The following is a 20,865-nucleotide window of genomic DNA, read 5'->3' as shown; positions in this document are numbered from 1 at the left end:
TATCCTCTGCAATTTTATCTGTGCTAATTAAAATGAAAGTGGCTGAGCAGGTCAATTAACTATTTTACATTGCATTAAACGATGTTGAGACAAACTTTGTTTCAAATAGATCGTGTCTAGAACTTAGCAAAGTCACTCTGTACTTAAACTAAATCTACAAAATAGCTAATAGTAAAGTCAGATATCATTAGTATTTTGGGGACTTGCTGTAAGCTTGAAGAACAGAATGATATTATGTATGTAACCTAACATCTGATATTTTAAACTGGTTTCTCATTGTCACATTGCACGTAAGTCGCACAGCTGTTTTCATTATTCTTTCACTTTTATCTTTTATTTAACCCTCCACTACATCAGGGTGCATTTAATAGCACGCTTTCATCTTAGGCTTACCTCTCTATTATGATTAAAACTATTACTTTTATCAGCATATTTTTATAGACATAGAATCATAATAGGGTGGTTTCCTATTATTTTTTTATTGCCTAAATCGAAAGATTATTACTCCTGGAGTACGTATTTCACGCTTTTAGATTTTTAAATGACGATATCTATTTTTCGCGATCAAATGAAAAGTGAAAATTTTCAAGCGCGCGAAAACGCGACGCTTAAGTATGAATGTCGGGAAGTCTCTCCGCGTGACGTATTTCTAGTTCCCCCTCCCGCCCTGCGAGGTGACCTTGAGGCGAGGCTTAGCGCTGATACGACGCAGGCTGCTAGCGGCTAGCCTAGTACCCTGCTGGCTGGTAGCGCTTGGCTTAAATAAGGATTATTAATAACTTATCAAACAAAGAAAACTTTCCGACCTTAGCCAGTTTTAATAAGTGATTGTTAAGACATGTTTCCCTGAGCTCTGCGCCTCATGCATGCAATGGTAACCTCAGATGACGTATAACTCCTATCTTCTCGTATAGAAACTAGGTCCCTGTGACGTCACGTGGAGTGGCATCGCATGGGCGCCAATCTGGCCCTTTTCAAATGAGGATAAAAATGGACCATTGCCATTCGTCTAACCCGGTATTTCTAAAACAAAATAATTTGTATATTATGAATACACTAGTGGTGGGTAACGAATCGCAATCAATGCCTTTCGTTTTCTTTGATGAAGGAAACCACCCTATTTAGTATAAATTTTTTATCAATTGACAAGGTTGTTTTTGCAAGATAAATTACTTTTAATTGAGGATTCTAGATTATCCCTACTCAGGCCTAATACTCATAATCTGATACTCAGATTTTCTTTTTGAAAGAAATATTATGCGTGGTAGTGTCATCACCACCATCTTCCTTATGCATTCAAAAAGCATATATGTATACAGATATTTTCCACAATCATGCTTGCATAGCTTGAGAGTACACAATTCGTCCGATCAAAATCATGTATGTCTTAAAAGTTGTATACTAGCAGTCGAATAAATGGCATGAAATATTAGGCCTAACGGATAATATCTTTAGACTGCGTAAACGCCATAAAGTTTATATTTTTGTGAAAAAATTGAAATTTTCAGAATATTTTGAAATGTTATACTATGTCATAGGCACTAAAAACATATGTTTCTTAAAAGTTTCTTTTTAGGTTAATTATCAATAATAATAAGTATCAGATCTGTGATACACCAATTTTAGTGATCAGCTGAAACTCCGGAACATTAATCTTGGAATCCAAGATTCAGTCAAATGAGAAATTAAATTTAAACACCTCAATTTACCTGAGGAGTTTGAAGTTGTGATTTTCCTGAAGGCTGCTGTCTAATTCGTCCTTTATTATGACAGCTTGGGCTAATGATAATTTCCAGGGGCCTAAAAGGACTTTTTGGCCTGTAGGGACTCTTTCTGCCTGATTTCATCAACTCAATGGACTTATCCTCTTCTGATCGGAGACCTAAAGAGTGGGATAAAAATAAATATGTAGTTGAAGACATAATTTTTTTAAATTTCAATAAATATCGAATATTATCTTTCATTCACAAAGAGCTTATAAATATTCAAAAACTTGCAAATAAAAACCATCTGAAGGGGTAAAAATTACATTTTTCAGTGATTTTCCTAAATTTTACCAATTTCATTATAAATTTCTAAATTGAAAAGCTTCGTAACTAGGCTTTACTAATCAAATAAAGCTTTAAAAATACAGAGCTAAGCCATGAATTTTAAATTAACATACAGATGTAAAGCTAATAGCTTGTTATGGAATATTGAAAAAACCCAGAACTCACCATGAAGAGGTGGCTGCACTGCAAGTTCCACCCACACCCTACCCAACCATCCAGCCATTTTAGAGGGTATGCTTTTTAGATATTTAACTTATATCAAAAATTTAATCTATTAATACAGCATCCATTATTCATAAATCCACAAATTTAATATTTCTGTTTAATTATTTTTTTTATTTCAGCCTTTTTTCATTTAAGCGATCTTTTAATCTGATTTCTTTGAAAACTTGGGCATATATGACCTTTATTCTGGTGGAAGCTCATGTCACTAAAGCTTCACACATCATTCTGAAGCTTGTGTGTGGCAGAGAAACTTTTTCGTGTCCAAATTGCTGTTACACCTGATTTCATGCAAGAGTTAATATCTTTGTTTCTTTATTTCTGAAGAAGAGTTTGGAGAAGTCTATCTGACTTCATTCCAATCAATTACACAGCTCTGTTTAGTTTGAGGCTTCAAATTTAAATTTAGAATGACAAAATAACTTATGCTCTTCAAAATAGGGAGGCGATATTTTAAAGCTCTTTTCAGACCTAACTCACTTGCGTTCCTCCTCATCAAATATTATGGCTATCATTAAGTTTTTAGTAAGTGCAAATAATGTGATACACAGACAAATTCAGGGGGGGACACAGGGGCACGTGCCCCCCAAGTTGCTTAAAAAATAGGCAAGATTTTTAATTCTGGTATGATTACATTCGTTTTTCCTTCCACCCCCCAGAAAAAAATCATGGATCCGCCCCTGATGTGTCATATGGGATGATTAGGAAAACAACCAACTTTAGATAGTCACTCCTAGGTAACATGATGGTTCAATTACGTAGTACACATGGATAGGGCTATCGGTTAAGTTGTGAAACTCTTAATTTTAGACCAGACCAGAATTGTTTATGCAAACAAAGACAGAGGACTCTGTGAGTGCAAGTTCATCTGGAATGTGGCATTAGGCAAAGGTCCTGATTCATTTCGTCATCAGGATAGCATCCCCATTTGATTTCTAGACATTTATCAAAAAGATACTTAAACACTTTCTTCCCATTTCTAGAGTCGAACTGTAATGGTTGAAAATCCATTACCAGAAATTTCCCAAATCCAACAAGATTCATTGCCATTGGTCCACAGAATAATTTAGGGCCAGCTGATTCTCCATCCAAATATTGAAAAATTCAGCTGCAAATTAACTCAAAAAAAGTCTGTTGGCAGACAGTCCACCAAAGTGGTCAACCAACAGACACTTCCAAGTTGCCAAATCATACCATTTTTCTAGCCCATATTAATGCGTTGTTGCACCATCACAGCCAACAACATCCTAGTCCAAGAGTGAAATTCTTGCTTATTTAAACAAGATAAAATACTAAAGGCTACGTTTTTTATGATCAAGAGCTTGGAGACACATAGCCAAGGTATATAGTAATGGGTTGTAACAAAGTCGAGTAATGTCCCTACATAATTGTATTAATATTGCATAACTGTATACTGGATCCTGCTAGGAGTTTTTACGTAATAATGTACCCTGCTGCAGTTCTTTTAATTTTATATTGAATGAAAACACTTGATAAATCCTTTTCAGCTAAAATATCAATGTCTTCTAGGACATTGGATGCTATAACATCTGCTCCTTGATATCAGAGTCTATACTGGTTGCTGTGAAGTGCAGTACTTATAAGCTTAATTCTCATCTGCCGCAGAGATTCCTTTTTCAGAAAGTAAGTTGGCTCATCAATCTTGTCAGAGCTTCTTGGAGGACTTTCTTTGCAGGCTCATCCTGTACAACATTAATGGAGTTTGAAGAGCTCCTCTTAAAGATGGAGCTTATTCTTGATATTTTTAATCTTTAATGGCTCTTTATGATCAACAGTACCAATTTTTCCCAATATATACATGCATCCTCTGAAGATAGATAAGTCTTTGCTTTATGGTAGGAATCCTTATGTTTCTCACACCCACATAAATTTTTATTTGACACACTCACTAGTCTGGAGTCTCTTTCCATAGGTACCCATTTCACATTCATTACATATTTAGAGGCCGAAATGTCAAAAACGCTTACTGCTTCTCTTTTGAACTCATTAAGTTACTGTTTATAACCCAGTTTCTGCCTGCCACAAATGCTGGGTTTCTTAAGGTGATTAAATGCATTTATGAGTTCAAAATTTCAGCGGGAAGACATTGTTTGGATTGATGCCTTATCAAAAATGTTTTTGACTTTTAATGCTACTAATTTATACTATATAATGAGTACTTTCTGGGGTAATTTGGGGTTTTTCTTGAGTTTATGTTCAATTATTTTTTATCATACGTGTTTAACTTGTTTACCCAAATAATATTTCTGGTATGAGATACCTTGCTGTTTGCTGCTATAAGAAGTACTTCTGTCCAACAGGTCCTTGTTTAGTTGTTCACTTGGCTTTTTAGCAGAAATTGGTTTTCCTTCAGATTTTTCCACAAACGAAGACTTAAGTTTTGTTTCTGAGGAAATTATAGATTGTACACTTTCCTGCAATGGCATATGAAGGAAATTATAGCCATTGAGACAGTAGGCACATGCATTTAAAAAAATTATAACTACTGGGAAATAAAATATTTTATAATGCTGTATGACAGATTCAGAACCCACAAGATTGTATGGGAGATTTTATAGCAAGTAAATCAAATATTTTATATTTTAGGATGCCACACAAAAATTCCTCCCTCCTGAATAGTTTAAGAATGCATGGAAATCAAAAATTACAGCTTTTCATTAACAAAGAATAAATTTGTTAGTTTTTTGATATCAGGACAACTTTTCTTCCCTCTGCAGTTAGTTAAAAGTTATCCGTTGCGCTGCTTATATGCTCTACCGAAAAATTTCTACCATTAATAGCCTTCAATGCCGACTATGTGCTGTTTTGCCATCAATGTCAGTTTTTGGGATGATGACTAAGTCTCAGAGAGTGGCCACAAATGTAAAAGTTTATAAATGTTCATGGGCTTGCCACAAATAAAGTAAATACAATTCAAAGATAAAAATTTTGAACTACTATAATCCAATAAATTTAGACACTGGTAAATCATAGGTGAAGTAACAACTATGGCAAATTTTACTCAAAAGAGGGAGGATGGGTTGAGAAGTGTAAGAAGGTAAACCCAAGGAGGAAAACTGGATGTTTAAGATGGAAAATGAGTTTTTTGTTCAGAAATGATGGGGAAATTTTTAAGTTGGTAGTACTCCCTTCAATTCTTAATTATGTATGAAGTCCTGCTCGCCCTTCAACAATCCCTGATATTCCCTCTTGTCTTTTATCTTCTTGCATCACTCTATCTGCCTTTTTATAATGACTCCAGTTATTTATGAGGCTTTGATGAAGAGGTTAACATCCATAGGCCTTAATGTGGACCTGCCATCTATGGTGATCATCCAGCACCAAGTAACCATGGGTTACCATTCCCCTACCCTAATTCCCACCTCCCACTTTCATCAACATCAACCATTATCCCATTTAAAGTTTTTCCTGGCCAAATGAAGGGGTTTTCCACCCTTACTCAAGAGTAAATTGATTTATGTTTTAAATGCTGGCTGATCACCAATGTGAAGTGAATTGACTTAAAATTTTGAGAAATTGTGAACTACATATGCATAAAATCACTTTACTATGTATTTAATTCTCATTTTTATAGATTGAAAAAAAAATAACTAACCTGGCTTAGCTGAGCAAATGATGACTTTTTCTTCTTAGGCGATGGAATGTTTTTCTGAAAATCATCAAAATATGGTAAATGAACAATAAGATTTTGATGAGAGTTGGAACATGTAGGAGCTAAATGCTTAATTTCATTTAACCTAAGTTCAAGAAAAGCCTTGATTCCGTTCCACAAAGATTATTGCAATACCTTAATTATACTCGAATATAGATTGAAAATGATATCACATAAATGATCAAAATCATATTTTTGGAATTGTGTATGCATTTATTTATATATTCAGAGTTGAGATTATAGAGTAATTGATTAAATGGCTGCACACCAAAGTTTTACACAGTAGCAACCAGTGCAGCACCCACCTCTTTTAGGTGCTCATAATTTCCTTATCCTGATTATTGTTAGAGTCAAAAAACCTTACCACATTAAATGACCAATTTTTAGGAAAAAGCCTCTCAATGAGCATCTGTATCTTCTTGAGATGTTGCATGGAAAATGTTATTACCACCATATTTCCTTCAAAATTGGATGGACATGAGAATACAATATTGCAAGGTTGCAATAATGTCAAACAAATCTCAAAAGCTCCTTCATTCACAGTCCCTGTGACCTGAAAGTAAAATTTCAATTACATATGTACTTCAAGAGGTGAAAACACAAAACACTTTGAATCATTAACCCTTTCTTGCCAGAGCTGACAATAGGAAAACATTTTCGTGCCACGAGTAGCATGAGAACGTTTTAAACCTCTGTACAGAGCTTTTTTTTTTTTGGGGTGAATTGCCGGGGTATTTTCGTCCCTCAGAATACGGACTCAGCTCAACTCAAATATCTGTCTGTCACCTACCCTGGCCACTGGACTATACCCTCTAACCCTATCATGGCACGAATTCATGGTCTACTTATTGCATTATCATTGTTTTTTCAACCAAACATTGTACATATTTGATTTTTAATAATTTACTCTTCTAAAAGAATTACTAATATATTTTAAGCATTGTGGAATTTTAAATGAGTTTCTCGCGTTAATATCAGCAAAGTTAGGTAGCTAATACGAGGCAATAACGCTATAAGTCCAAAACTCCATTATTTTTAACACTAAAATTTTGTTTAAAACTTGAAAAATAGAACAAAATGAAGAATTCATTTCAAAGTATAAAAAAATTGTAGTATGCAACAAAATATATCATTGAAAAAACTATTGACAACATAACCACTTCGCCACGGATTCCTGGGGTGAGGATGATCATAAATGAGTGGGAAGGTCAGGCTAATTGCCGAGGAGTGGCCCTAAGCTGGGTCTCAGGCCGGGCCTAAATACATCCAACAACTGCCACCTCAGCGTTCACTTCCCTTCCATCTCATCGGCCGGAACTGACATCCGCTCGTTTGCGTTGAAAACTCCATGACAGTTATACCCGACGTCAGGTCTTCTACGTATGAAAATGCTTGTCGGCTCCACCCGACGTCTGGCGCGAAAGGGTTAACTTTGCATAGCTTTTAAATGCATTATAGTTTATACTACAACTCACATGTTTTACCAAATAACATTAGGGTTATCATTTCATGTTTACAGTGCTAACTGAAGAATTTAGTGCATAATGCAGCTCCATAGAAGCCTGATTTCCTTTATATTTCCAAACACTATTTGCCACTAATGAATATATGTACATACTTGAAATTCCTTCCATCCCCATAAGATTCACTCACTCATATAGTGTTTCAACCATAGGGTTTGTTTGGATAAGTCAGGGTGTAGCTTATTCCATACTAACCCAAAGCTGTGTGAGTGATGGTATCACTCCAAAATCTACATCCATTGGACAACTATTGTCTGCTCCCCAGTAAATATAGTGTATTATACGTGAATTGCTGCATGTGAGAATGAAGCATGTGCCACACATTCAGGGTATAGTGGCTACGTCTTTTCCCTGGGTCACATCCATTAGGATTATATCATGCAAGATTATCTCCCGTTAAAATTTGGTACATCAAAGTGGCATGATTTAAGTGAAAAAATAGGAATTTTTCTTGAAGCAATGGAATTTATAATTTCCACCTTTGCTGTTGTTTGATTAATCGTTTGCATTATTGCCTATCACTTTCCTTGCCATTTCCCTCAATCACACCCCTTTCATACCCTTCCCCTCCTTAAAACAACTAGATTTTCAACGGAGTGGGCACAAAATATGCAGATGAAGCAGAAACAGGAGTTGAAGTAAAAACTGCCAAGATAAAAATGACTGAAACATCATTCTCTTTTGATTGATTAAGGTGTCTTAAAAAGTGGCTATTAGCAAAACTTATTTGATTGATTATACAACTGAGGTTATGTAATAACAAATAAAATTCATTAATGTTTATGAACAATACATGCTATTTCCTGTGGTTTATGATTGATACATATATATTTCCTGTACCACACACTACATAAATGCCTCATACTTACATCTTGTAGTGACACTTTGCTCACTGACTGGCTTTCCACGTTCAATGTTTCCCAGAAACCTGGTGTAATTTGACTTCCATAAATTGCTTTAGAGTAGAGTGATTCTTGAGAGCACACAATTGACACACTACTACTTCCAAGATTGAAATCTATCCAAAATTCTTCACAGTTAGGGTCCTGTCAATTTTTTAATGAGAAACCATTGGTATCATTCATTGAAGAGTTTATAATACATGTATACTATCTTCCTACTCTTTCTCCAACAGTAGTACTTACCTCAGGTTTCTCTAGTTCACAACATCCAATCACTGCTTTCAAGCATGGCATGGAAAAAACTAAAGAGTCATCTTTCAGAGACCTATTAAATTTGATAAGGAATTTCCTACAGTCCTAGAAACAAAAAAGAAGTTTAACCGAGTATTTATTCCATTGAAGATTAACAACATTTTGGTAGGACAATTAGGATGGTGAGAGATAAAGCAAAGCATTTCTTAGGGAAATCCAGGACTGTTATGCTGGGCTTTTGCCACTTGGAGCTGATAAATACCTAGCATTTTATTGCTGAGGAACACTTGGTGTACTTTTTCTTAAATTTAGATTGTATGCATCAAAAGGAAATTCTATCTTAATAAAAAAATTAATGCATACTGGACCACATACAGAGAGTATACATGGTGTAAGTTGCCAACTGTAGGGTAAAAATTTTGGAGGATTTTTAAAATACATACTTCATACTGGCCAGATGGGGAAGGACTTGTTCATTTTTTTGGGAATGTGCCATCAGCAATAGGGCATCCTGGTCATATCAATATGAATTGCAACAGAATCAGTGCTTGATGAGCAAACACACACATGAGTGCCCCACATATCCTTATGTATTGCGAGAAAAATTATCATCCTCAAATTATGTTTTCCTCCATTACTTATCTTTCTTGTTGTGTCTTTATTACTACCATGGCCATTTTTCTTTCATAAAGTTACCTATTGCACTGACAAGCAATTTTTAACACATACTCCATTGACTTCAATTTTTGAGCTGCTTTATGCTAAATTAAGCATACTGATTCCAAAACAGTACATAGTTAGTTTTTTTCTACCACGTTAAGTTTTTTCACTATACCATGATTTATTGTGACCACTCTCCACTAGATTGAGCATCGGTCATAAGACACATCATTGCTCTCCAATAGGGTGGTTTCCTATTTTTTTTCATTCCCTAAATTGAAAGATTATTTCTCCTGGAGTGGCTGATGCCATAGGAGACCAGCAACAGGTGCATAGCAGCCTATTTATGCAGGAGATACTATTAGAGACGAAGGCACATAGTTCGACTTCTGCTTCTTGGAGGAAGTTTGGTATTGGAAGGAGGAATAAAACTTCTTGAAGGAAGTTATGCAGGTTACATACATGATTTTTTACCCCAATTTATGTGCATTGGTAAAATTTTAATAATTTACCATCAAAGTTCCTGTATGGACAGTACATAAGGTTAGATTCCCTTTTACCCATATGCAATTTTTTTATGATGTATGAGATAAAATAGAGGGTATCCTGTAGCTTAACAAGTTGACATGATGTATAAAAACCGTGGTAATTTTCTTATTCAGAGGCCAAAAGTTAGTCGAAATAGAGTGGTAGATCTAAGACAACGAAATGACTGTTCCCCAGTGTTATGCATTAAATAGAGATGGGTCGGTTCCAGTACCCGGTTCTCGGTACTGCCGGTTCTTGGCCTGTGGAACTGGAATCGAGAACCAATCGCATAAAGTCGGTACTTTGGAACCGGCTCGGAACGGTAGCGAGGATTTGAATTTGGTGCCCAAAGTCGAAATGGTCTACAGCGTATTCAAGGCCAAGTAGTGAGAAAAATACTAAAAAGTTCATATATTACTTTCCCATTGCATGGCATCCACGTTTTTTACTTCTGAGAGTTGCTCGCTAACACGCGCATTTAAGGGTTCGTCAGCGTGCCACTCTCGCCAACATTGTAACATTTCCGTGGCCGCAGCTGCTTTCAAACAAGCTGACATTTCGCCTGCCTTGATCCTGAACTGGCTCATAAGTCACAACAAATTAGCAAATGATGTCGTCAGAAGTTGGGGGAGTTTCACTATTGATCCTGATGCTACGCTAACTATCTATGTAGTATGTAACTGTGCTCCGAGCATACTCTGTGCTGCCCCCTCAAAATAAGCATCAACCACTACTGTTTTCAGTGAAAGCCTGTTCAGTACTGCAGGCAATATTTATGCAAAAAAGGATAGATTAGACCCAGATAGGGTAAAATGTTGAATTTTTTAAATCAAAACATGGAGAAAGAACCAGTGGCTGCCTGATGTAATGTGGTACATATGCTGATCGATCATGCATTCTTCAACAACCTGCTATTTAAACTGTTTTACTTGGCAAATAAAATTATGGAGACGGTCTTAAATTTTCTTACAGAGCTTTATTTGAAATTTACATCCTGCTAATTTACATCTTTAGCGAAATTATTTTCATTCACTTCTTGTGGTTGTTCATTTAAATTTGATTTGCTATCAATCCAGATAATAAGAGTTCATCCTTGAAACTGAGTATCGAGAACCTAATCAAAAATATTTTAGAACCGACTCATCCTCAGAATTAAACTTAAACACTTAACAGAGCTAAATGCTAAATTGAGCATATTTTTCTTATTCAACCAATCAGTTTCGATACTTGCTCTGCCATTGTCAAGGGTACGACTGTTAACTTTTTCCTTCCTTCCTTTCCCTTCACCCCCCTCGTGAACTTGTATATTCCTATGTCACAATTGCTCCCATAAAGTTTGTAGATTAACCGAAGATATTGGTATAGTAAGTGTTGAAGCTGTTTGGGTTAATAAATCTTGTGTGGGCAATCACAAAGTCATTGTTACTCCCATTCTCATGCTGAACTTTAGTAAAGTTGAGCCAGCAACAACTAAAGATGATTTTGTTAAGGTGACTCTTGTATATAAGTTTTTCTTTCACCAACTCAAGAGCCCATGTTCCAAGATGATTGGAGAATGTCTGAAAGACACTTTTCCAAGCGAGCACATGATCTCTGAAAGGCATTGCATACCACCAAGCTATGGCAGAAATCGGCGAACACCTCCTACCGACCCCCCTTGAACAACAATGACTTCAGTCTACCCCTACTATAGATAAGGAGTAAATATTAGAGAACTTACTGGTTCAAAGTCTTTGATTGATAAGAGTTGAGCAATAATCTCTGTGTTGTTGTTTAGCCATCTCCTGGCCAAATTTTTTCTCTCTTCTGCAGAAGTATATCGGAAAAGTGTTTCAATCAGATTTGCTTGAGTTTCGTAGTCTCCACAGGTGTACAAAAGCTTGCTTAAGCTTTCTCTGATGAATTAAATTATAATTGGTAACATAATGGACCAAAATACTAATGATTTATCCATTTCATTATGAACTCAGAGAGTATATAGCTGTTAGAAAAAAATTTACTTTCACAGAATAAAAAATAATGATAGAATACTTACAGCTTTAAATCATTCCGGTATTTATACCTCAAATTTCTCTCTGTGTTTTCAAGAACAAAATTTAAAGCTTTCATAAACTCTTTCCTGTCGGTAATATTTATCTGTGTGCAGGTGATTATATCAAGCAAAGCATGAGACACAAATTTAAATATTATTTTGAAGGACTGAGATTGCCTTTTTGTCACTACCTGAATAAATAAATGGTGAATTGATGATAATCAAGGTAATGGTTGACATATATTTGATTTTTGAGCTCAAGACCAGAGAAAAATATCATCATACTTACAATGAGAACATCTATTGCTTTCAAACACAAATCATTATTCTGTGTTGAATTTTTCTTCAAAACATTCAATAAATAATCGTAGCATTCACCAACAAGTAAGTGGCACTGAATGTCACGGTCTCCGGAGATATCCTAAGCAGAAATAGCATATACATACATAACCAGGGAATTTATTGAAACAAACAAATGCAACACTATCATGGAAATCATTTACCACTTGTGATTCATAAATGTGCACAATAACTTCAAATATGTTCTTCAAAACTGATCCTTCTTCTGGCCCCTGGGAAAAGGAAACAAAATAATCATTTGTCATGCATAAAAAGTTTCCCAGCACTGTAAAAAGATAGTAATTTATGTTGACAAAACAGAAAAAAAGAGCCAATAATTTTGGTATGGACCATCAAGGGCAGGTGATGACCAATCTACTATGCCACAATGAGCATTTCTTGTAGCCAAACAGTCATTTCAGGACACTGATATGTATAGCTGCGAACATCCAGAACATTTATTTCATAATTTATTGGTGGATATTTCAACACTGCTGCATGGAAGGTGATCAAAATTTGCATTTATTTCCATGAGAAAAAATTCACCTCCACTGAAGGTCAATAAATCACCAAAAGTTGCTCAGAAAGCCTTTGGTCAGCAATGATACATGTGCTGAAGAGACCACAATCCCAAGGGCATTTATCCTCCTACACTCCATTTTTCAATGCATGTAATTAATTTCATGTCTGCCAACAACTAATAATGAATCTAACTTTCAGCATTATGCAAATGAAAGACAAATAAAGCTGAAATTTTGAATGTAGGTTCCTAAAGCCAATTTAAATATGGGTTAATACCTCTTAAACAAGTTTCTAAGTTACGTAGGAAACTTAACAACAAGAGTGCACTCATACTCCCACTTCTGACAGGTATACTTTTCCCCAATGACGAGTGCCAAGCCAACCGCAAAACCAATTTTAAAGATATTAATTTCAATTCCAGTTTTTTTAACCTTTTGTCAGGTGCAATACTGGAATTGCTGAGTTCAGGCGGAATGTGCCTGACAGGCACAGGTGTAAAAAACATTATAAACTCTTAGCATGGCTCAGTGGTACACCTTTAAAGTTTTGGGCATCATTATAAGTGTACTCTAACACTTAAATTATGTCTTGTGTGCTATGCATAGACCCCTTCACACGCCATCATACGGCCCTGGACAGATCCAGGAAGGTGCGATTAAATATGCTCTTTAGGCTGGTAAGTATTATTATATGTACAGTAATTTAGCATGTGATTTCTATAAGATCAGTGTGTTTTATTTTGCCAACTTATTTAGCTAATTATGCTTTTATTTTGCTTTATAATTCCATTATTTTGCTTATTTATGCTGCGCATATTATGCCGCTGATCTGTCCGCACAAGTGCAAAAAGTGAAAGGCTGCATAGAGCGTGCCAAAACAAACAGCTACCATAAGGTCTTTGGAGGAGGCAACCAACAGCTGAGGTCATTTGCACCGTGAGGGAAGGGTGGAGAGAAACCCGGCGTCGGCATTAGCCTGCTCTTAATGAAAGGCGCCAAGGTTGCGGCCACGGCTTAACGTCCCATTCGAGGGATGAAGTGCTGCACTTGAAATGTCCTCCACACAACACTCAAGCAGGGATCGGGCAGTCTCTGAAAATTCTCTGCCCCTGTCGGGATTTGAATCCGAGCCCGCCGGGTGGGAAGCACACAAAAGTTTCCTTGTTATATACATGTGGCTCAAATCAACACCTTACCAGAGCAATTTTAAAGTTGAGGCCCTATTTTGGATTTAGGAACCATTTATAAGTAATTATTCGAAAAAAAAGAACTAAAAAATACAGGCAAAAGTTAAAACTTTCAAATTTGTGAAAAATTTTTATGTGAGAGAAAATTCTAAGGCTACCATGAGCATTAAGGGCCTATGGTGCAAATGTGCCCAATGGAAGGTTAAGGAAATGCACTTCTAAAGTTCATTTCACCCAATTTTTGTTATAAATATTGTTGGAATGTATTGTTTTCCTATACATATGTGTGAATTGACTACTTGAAAAACGTCAGTTTAAAGGCATTCCATATTCTTACCAAGCACATCCCAAATCAAATTTCAGGCTATGTACTAAACAGGGACGCCGACTTGCAAAAAACATTGGGGGGGCCCAAACCGGGGATCTCGTCCGGGAAATTTTATAAGTAGTGAGTTTTAAGTTTTTTAAGCATTTTAGAAGAGTCGTATGATCAACACTAGAACCCTGATAACTCGAATCTCGATATCTGGACACTCCGGGGAAAATCGAAAAGCCTGACACATTTTTTCCTCACACGGATATCGAATTTTTGATGGGGCTCGGGCCCCCTCAAGCCCCATGGAGTCGGCGCCACTGGTACTAACTGACATAATCGTACCCCTAACATGTACTTATTTAGAACCTACATGAACCTCTTGAAGGATGAGTTATTCCAGATGAAGAGAGAAACTTGATTTTCAAAATGCTTACCTGTCGTGACGATGAGAAAATTTCATGCAATTTGATGAGGTACTTAATGTCTAAATTGAATTCTTTCAAATTTTCATGAATTCCTTCCACTACTTCTGCCAGTGTTGATGTTGAAATAACCATCATTGAAACTGTAAAAGACGCATAAAGATAATAAAGAGCAATTGGTTGTCACAGGAATGGGTAAATGCGAATATAAAATAGACATCTTCAGAAAATTTTCAACTAACTCCACAGCTAGATGATGTTCACATATTTACCTAATTCGAAATTATGAAAGGGAAACTGATTTAAAAGGATGAATATTAATCACATAAAACATCAAGAACCATTCAAGGTAATAAAATTACGTTAGGTCGGCAAGAGGGATCAAAAAAGATACTAATGTCGTACCTGCTTTACGTCCTCTTCTGCCGCACGGCTTCAGGAAAAACGAACGTCGCGAATAACGTCAAAGGTAATTTAATTACCGCGCTCTTTCAACTAAGTATATCATGTGCCGCCAAGATCCTTTAAATGCATCCAAACAATAGTGTATAGAAATCACCAACGAAAAACGCACGATCCCCTTGGATAGGCAATTGAACATTTGCGCGTTTTCCCCTAGCGGCAGTAAATATCTAATTCAACGCCATCTCGCCTTACAGCATTGAGGTACTGAGATGGCGAGAAAATGAATCAACGACGTGCGTAATTCTTGGAAAATCAAAGCAAACATCGAAATCGTCTGAGTGATTTCAGCCAAGTTTGCGTCGTTCTACAGAGACTTTTTTCTTTAAAATCCTGGTCGCAGGCAGATTTTTTTGTGTACTTTCTTATGTCGGCCTTAAGTGGCATGTCTTCTCAAGGTTAGTGGTACAAATTTTAATATATTTTTTTCCTCATTAGGCATAATAAAGTGATTTGTAACTTGTTTGGTAAGATCTTCTTTCTGCACAATTATATTTTTATCTTTGACAGACGCGAATAGACCCGAGCTTTATGAAGAAGTTAAATTATATCGAAACGCCAGGGAAAGAGAAAAGTGAGTTTGAGTTATTATCATATGGAAATTGTTATTAAAACAGTTCTAAAACATAAGTTTCATCATAATCGTGTTGTGTTATTTTAAGGTATGACAACTTGGCTGATTTATATGCAGTTATAAACACAATGCAGCATCTGGAGAAAGCCTATATTCGTGACTGCGTCACTCCCAAAGAATATACAGCTGCTTGTTCGAAGCTTTTAGTACAATATAAGGCTGCCTTCAACCAAGTTCAAGGCGAAGGATTCGCAACTGTTGAAGCCTTTGTCAAGAAGTATAGGGTTAGTTCTATTTCATACTGAAGCTTCGTCATGTTATGATGATGCCACTTACTACCTGAATGAATTTCGTGTTTGATGGCGATAGTTTTTGTGTTTTTATTACAATACTTATCTCACAGTTTCCCTAATTATTGTTGGTAATATTTGTTGTTTTCTTAACGACCAATAGCTGGATTGCCCCGCGGCTTTGGAAAGAATTAAAGAAGACCGTCCAATCACCATAAAAGACGACAAAGGGAATACGAGCAAATGCATTGCAGATATAGTTTCAGTGAGTTTTCAGCTCGTGTATTTAATTTTTTTCGTTTTTGGTAACATTTTGACTGAAACAGATAATTTTACGTCTTTATCAGCTCTTCATTACAATCATGGATAAGCTTCGGCTTGAAATTAAGGCTATGGATGAACTACAGCCTGACCTTAGAGATCTTTCTGATACAATGGCTAGGCTGAGTATTCTTCCATCAGACTTTGAGGGACGTGAGAAGGTGGCTTCGTGGTTGAGCACACTTTCAACTATGCATGCTTCGGATGAACTATCGGAATCGCAGGTGAGAATTATTTTTAATTATGTTTTCTGTCGGAAATGATGAATAAAGTGTATGGGCATTCCGATTATACAATTAGAATTAGTAGGGTAAATGGTGATTACAGCTTCATTTTAATACCCTTAAAAATCCATTATAATCTATATTCCACAAAAAATGCTCATAGTTAGCCTCTTGGTATTAAATTTGAATGAAAAGGTGAGTTCACTATTACCCCCTCAGTGAACTTTCTTCAGATTTCATACCGGTCAGAGAAGTAAATCATGTCTAGGTAGAGAAAATTGGAACTGGAAGTCATGGAAATGTCAGGGAAAAACTCCATAGGTATTGGGGAAAAATATGAAAATCATAGCTGAATACTCAGTTTTGCTATTGGCAAATGGAAGGAAATCCAGGTGGCAGCACTAAGTTAGGTGTCATGGCCGAATAGGGAGGATCGCCCACTTTAGTACGTTTGTTTGTGTGGAACGATAACCTGCGAATACCCGAGTTTTATGTTCTTATTGAAAGCGTCATTGTTCTTATTGACAATTGCATCTGGAAGGGAATCCAGGTGACAGCACTAAATTAGGAGTCATGGCCGAATATGGAGGATCGGATGCATTAGTACGCTTGTTCGTGTTTAGCCGGCCAGCACTATACCGTTTAGCCGAATATCAATGGCATTATGATGAAAAACTTAGGAGGAAAAGTTCATGAGCAACAAAATGTGCGGTGTTTATGATTGCACCGACCAGTGTGAGACAAAAGCTATCTCTCTACATAGATTCCGCAACACCCCTAATTTGGGAAAGAAGTGGGAGCACGTCATGAGAATGGGCAAGAGTGAGCTAGCATGCTAGTTTTATTTAAGAGAAAAACAAGAATGGGTCATAGAGAAACATATGAAGGCATGACACCTTCATTGTATCATTTAATGCCTACTTAAAAATTGTTCGCGTAAGTATGGAGGTGTCAGAGGATGAGATGCAGACGGAAAGAAGGTTGAACAAACTTGCAATAACTATCAATGAATTTTCAGATATCCAATAAGCCAGGAAAGTTAAGGTTGGGGAAATGATTCGAATCGCGACAACTGAGAATTATATGAATATTCCCGGCCGACTACCTACCAATTGCCGGGACTAAGTCTGCTTGAGAGAAGTAATTTCTCCCAAAGTCGCACAAACTTTTCCCAGGCGATCCCCCCCCACGATCGCCGCGACATCTTCCGCCCGGGGGCCCGTCAAAACCGGGTCGGCCCTTAAAACATCTGTCTCTTTCTCATTCAATAACTAGGCCCTGCTCTTCCGAATACGATGCGGTGCGAAACCCCGACGTTTCTAAGGCCTGCGTGCTTCGTTGGGTTAAAGGATTTCTCGATTCGCTTTGCCCAAATGGCCAAAATTCCGGGGCCGAGGCACGGAGACCCTCGCGCGACCCGTCTCGCCACTTCCCCATCGATCTTCGCTAGCCGGTGAGAGTCGAGTGACTCCACATAGCAGTCAAAACGCCAATGCAAGGGGAATTCCACTCACGACCACACCGACGTCGAATTCCCTTAAGAAGAATAGATTATTGAGGACAGATGGCTTATGTGAGTAGATGCCTATCATATTGTTTGATGATTTTAATAATGATATATCTCTTGTAATGATGGTGGATAAAATCGTCAAACAATACACACGAAAACGGAAAAAGAAGCACCAATTTTCTTCTGAAAAGCTTGTATCTCGTGTGACATGCCATTAATAACGCTTGTTTGTATGCTAAAGCCCATTGCAAGAACCAAATACCCCAACAGTGCTTCAACCATGACAGGTTACAGCATTCCACCTCATAGCCCTCAACGAGGGACCTCTTGATGTCTCTATTGAACTCCAAAACGTCAGATGTGGAGAAAATTACTTCATCCATTATTCACAACTGAGATTTACCATATACATCAGTATTCGCTTCACAAAATTGCTGAAAACACATCCGTTTCGCACACCGCTAGGCTGTAGCATTAGTAAACAAACCGGCCGATCCTCCATGTCTCATTTCTGAAATTGGCCACCAGATGTCAGCTACTTTGATTCCTGTTGCCAATATGTACTTGAGTAGCAATGTGGATGTACGTTTGCCATCTTGGCCGGACGGCACAGAGTAGTGCTAATTTGGTGCTACTTCACTTTATTTCCATTACTATGTATACTACTTGACTTCATTTCACTGTATAATTTTCTGCAATATTCCATGATATCCCTGTAAAAGACTGCTTTGCCATTGATATAAAGTTAGGGGTGTTAATTGGTGAATTACTACATTTCTCTGCTGAAGTTGAGTGCCACTGGTGATGAGGGAAGAATTCGTCTTGTTTCGTGTTAGAAATTGGTCAGCATTGGTGGTAGCAAGGTCAAGTCCTTCCTGCTAAGCTAGAGGTCAGTTTGAATCCATCCTGGGTGGATTTTTCTATGTCCAGGATATGGATATTTGTGATTTTCCACCTTATGAGCTTATAAGGGTCTATTTGTCTCAAACTATGCGGAAATAAGTCAGTAACAAATTTTTGACTAGTAAGAAAATTTGAATTTAACTATTTCTTTTTTTTTCTACAATAAGTTCTTAAAATTCATCCAAAATGTTTGTAAACATGAAGTAAAATTTGTATGAATTTTCAAGGAAATTTTCTGTTGACAGATATGGAGTGTTATATGTATTGTTTTGATAAAATTTAGATTTTACTAGCTTTTTTCATATTAATCACAGTTGAGTGGTCAATTTTTTTTATATTTGCCACCTAAAAAATACTTAACCTAGCTTCATAATCTCAAAAATTAAGAACTTTCGTTGCACACCAAATTCATTCTTAGACCATTTACAAGTGCTAGTATATTGGGCTGAGTGTAATCTTATGTGTGGATTCCAAGAACAAATAGTGTTCTAAGAAAAGGTGAGATTTAAAATGTTGTTTAAATACATCAGTTTTATGATATTAATGCAATGCAATTGTCATTAAATTGATACAGTCTGTGAAAAACTAAGATTTTATGGTACGCACTTTGTGAAATTTATTAAAGCATTGAAAAGCTAAGAATTTCACCATTCTTGCATGAGATTCCTCATCTTTACTGTGGCCTATTATTTTTGGTCACTCTCGGACCATATTATTACTCAAAGCCTGCATGTTTACAAAGATTTATGTGCCCTATGACATATTTACTCGAAGAAGATGAATCATATTTTTTTAGAGTAGCATATTTTTTACATACCTGACAACTTTGCTCTTCTTCACCTTTAGGTTCGCCAGCTAATATTTGACTTGGAATCCTCATACAATGCCTTCAACCGAATACTTCATCAGAGCTAATTAAGAAAATTTTAGAATCATGCATGGTAAGAGGTGTGATGCTGCACATCATGAAATGAAAGTTACTCATGTCTGAAATAGGGTCGTAAAGATACTATGTTTTCAATCAGTCAGTATGTATGAAATAAGTACATACAAATATCTTCGGAGCAATTTGCTCTCTTTTTTATTCTTACGAAGAACTTCTGTTTCCATGAATATGAGCTCATCACATAGAGAAAATTTCCTTCTGGCGGTGAATTAAATGAAATGCCGTATTCATGTGGCTACTATGCCAAAAATGTGGCTTAAAATTCTGAAATAAGAATTACTATTCCTAAGAAAATTTTGTGGGCAGCACCAGTTCAAAAAATTAAGCTCAAGGGAATTATTGCTCTTTTTTTCCTTCTTCGAGCTTTACAGTTTTGTGATTTCATTGATATTTTATAATTTCTAATGCTGATAACTATTCACATGGCTAGGATTGCTGTCTATCACCTATTTTGCTAATGATTTATATTCTATCAGTATGTTATGAAAGTCTACCCTAGAATTCTTTCAGTTGTTGCTGTTTTCAATTCAGCCCTAGCCATTGTCAAAGCTTGACGTATTATTGCATTTATTGTACTTTTAATTTTCCATCACTGAGAAGGAATTGTTTAAATGAATGCAAATGTATATACTGTAAATACATTTTGTCTGTCTGAGTACATATGTAAGTTTATACCAGTGGATAATGTCTCATTGTTTTTATTACTTCTTCTCTTTCTGTAACTGATAATAAATCTCATAAAAATTGAAAACAGAATAAAATATATACCAGTAGTATTAATTGTTCCATTTTTGAGCAGTTCTGGTTGGAAATAAGGCACGCTGATTTCATTTTATCAATCCACAAGTTGGATTTTGCTGACTTTTGAAGGTTATGCTAAGGTAATGAATCAATATCTTGATTTATGTCTGGGGAATTACTTAAGGTTTGATTGAATTTTTCTTTTTTAATCAGTGAGTCTTCGATGCACTGCCTAATGTTATATTGGTCTTTGTATCAGTAAAACC

At 36.3% G+C, this 20,865-nt stretch overlaps 2 protein-coding genes across 2 annotated transcripts in view; one reads left to right on the top strand and one right to left on the bottom strand.

Annotated features, from left to right (window-relative positions):
• Positions 1-15,238, bottom strand: part of LOC124156114 — a 29,673-nt gene extending 14,435 nt beyond the window's left edge. The window contains exons 1-12 of the mRNA XM_046530446.1: positions 15,034-15,238; positions 14,641-14,771; positions 12,347-12,415; positions 12,133-12,264; positions 11,847-12,034; positions 11,532-11,706; positions 8,615-8,728; positions 8,339-8,515; positions 6,311-6,499; positions 5,890-5,943; positions 4,555-4,708; positions 1,710-1,882 (exon numbers count right to left, since the gene is read on the bottom strand). Of these exons, the coding sequence (XP_046386402.1) occupies positions 1,710-1,882; positions 4,555-4,708; positions 5,890-5,943; positions 6,311-6,499; positions 8,339-8,515; positions 8,615-8,728; positions 11,532-11,706; positions 11,847-12,034; positions 12,133-12,264; positions 12,347-12,415; positions 14,641-14,766 (1,551 nt within the window). The 5' untranslated portion in view covers positions 14,767-14,771; positions 15,034-15,238. The remainder of the gene's footprint in view (positions 1-1,709; positions 1,883-4,554; positions 4,709-5,889; positions 5,944-6,310; positions 6,500-8,338; positions 8,516-8,614; positions 8,729-11,531; positions 11,707-11,846; positions 12,035-12,132; positions 12,265-12,346; positions 12,416-14,640; positions 14,772-15,033) is intronic.
• A 100-nt stretch (positions 15,239-15,338) lies between these two features.
• Positions 15,339-20,634, top strand: LOC124156117 (vacuolar protein sorting-associated protein 28 homolog). Its single transcript, XM_046530449.1, has 6 exons — positions 15,339-15,488; positions 15,601-15,664; positions 15,753-15,948; positions 16,118-16,219; positions 16,302-16,499; positions 19,759-20,634. The coding sequence occupies exons 1-6, from the start codon at positions 15,458-15,460 to the stop codon at positions 19,825-19,827; spliced, it is 660 nt and encodes a 219-aa protein (XP_046386405.1). The 5' UTR covers positions 15,339-15,457; the 3' UTR covers positions 19,828-20,634.
• Positions 20,635-20,865: the final 231 nt, after the last annotated feature.

Source organism: Ischnura elegans, chromosome 3 (genome assembly GCF_921293095.1).
Source record: "Ischnura elegans chromosome 3, ioIscEleg1.1, whole genome shotgun sequence".
NCBI classification, from domain to species: Eukaryota; Metazoa; Arthropoda; class Insecta; order Odonata; family Coenagrionidae; genus Ischnura; species Ischnura elegans.
Note: the sequence above shows the minus strand (reverse complement) of the source record. Positions and strands in the feature narration are given on the sequence as shown.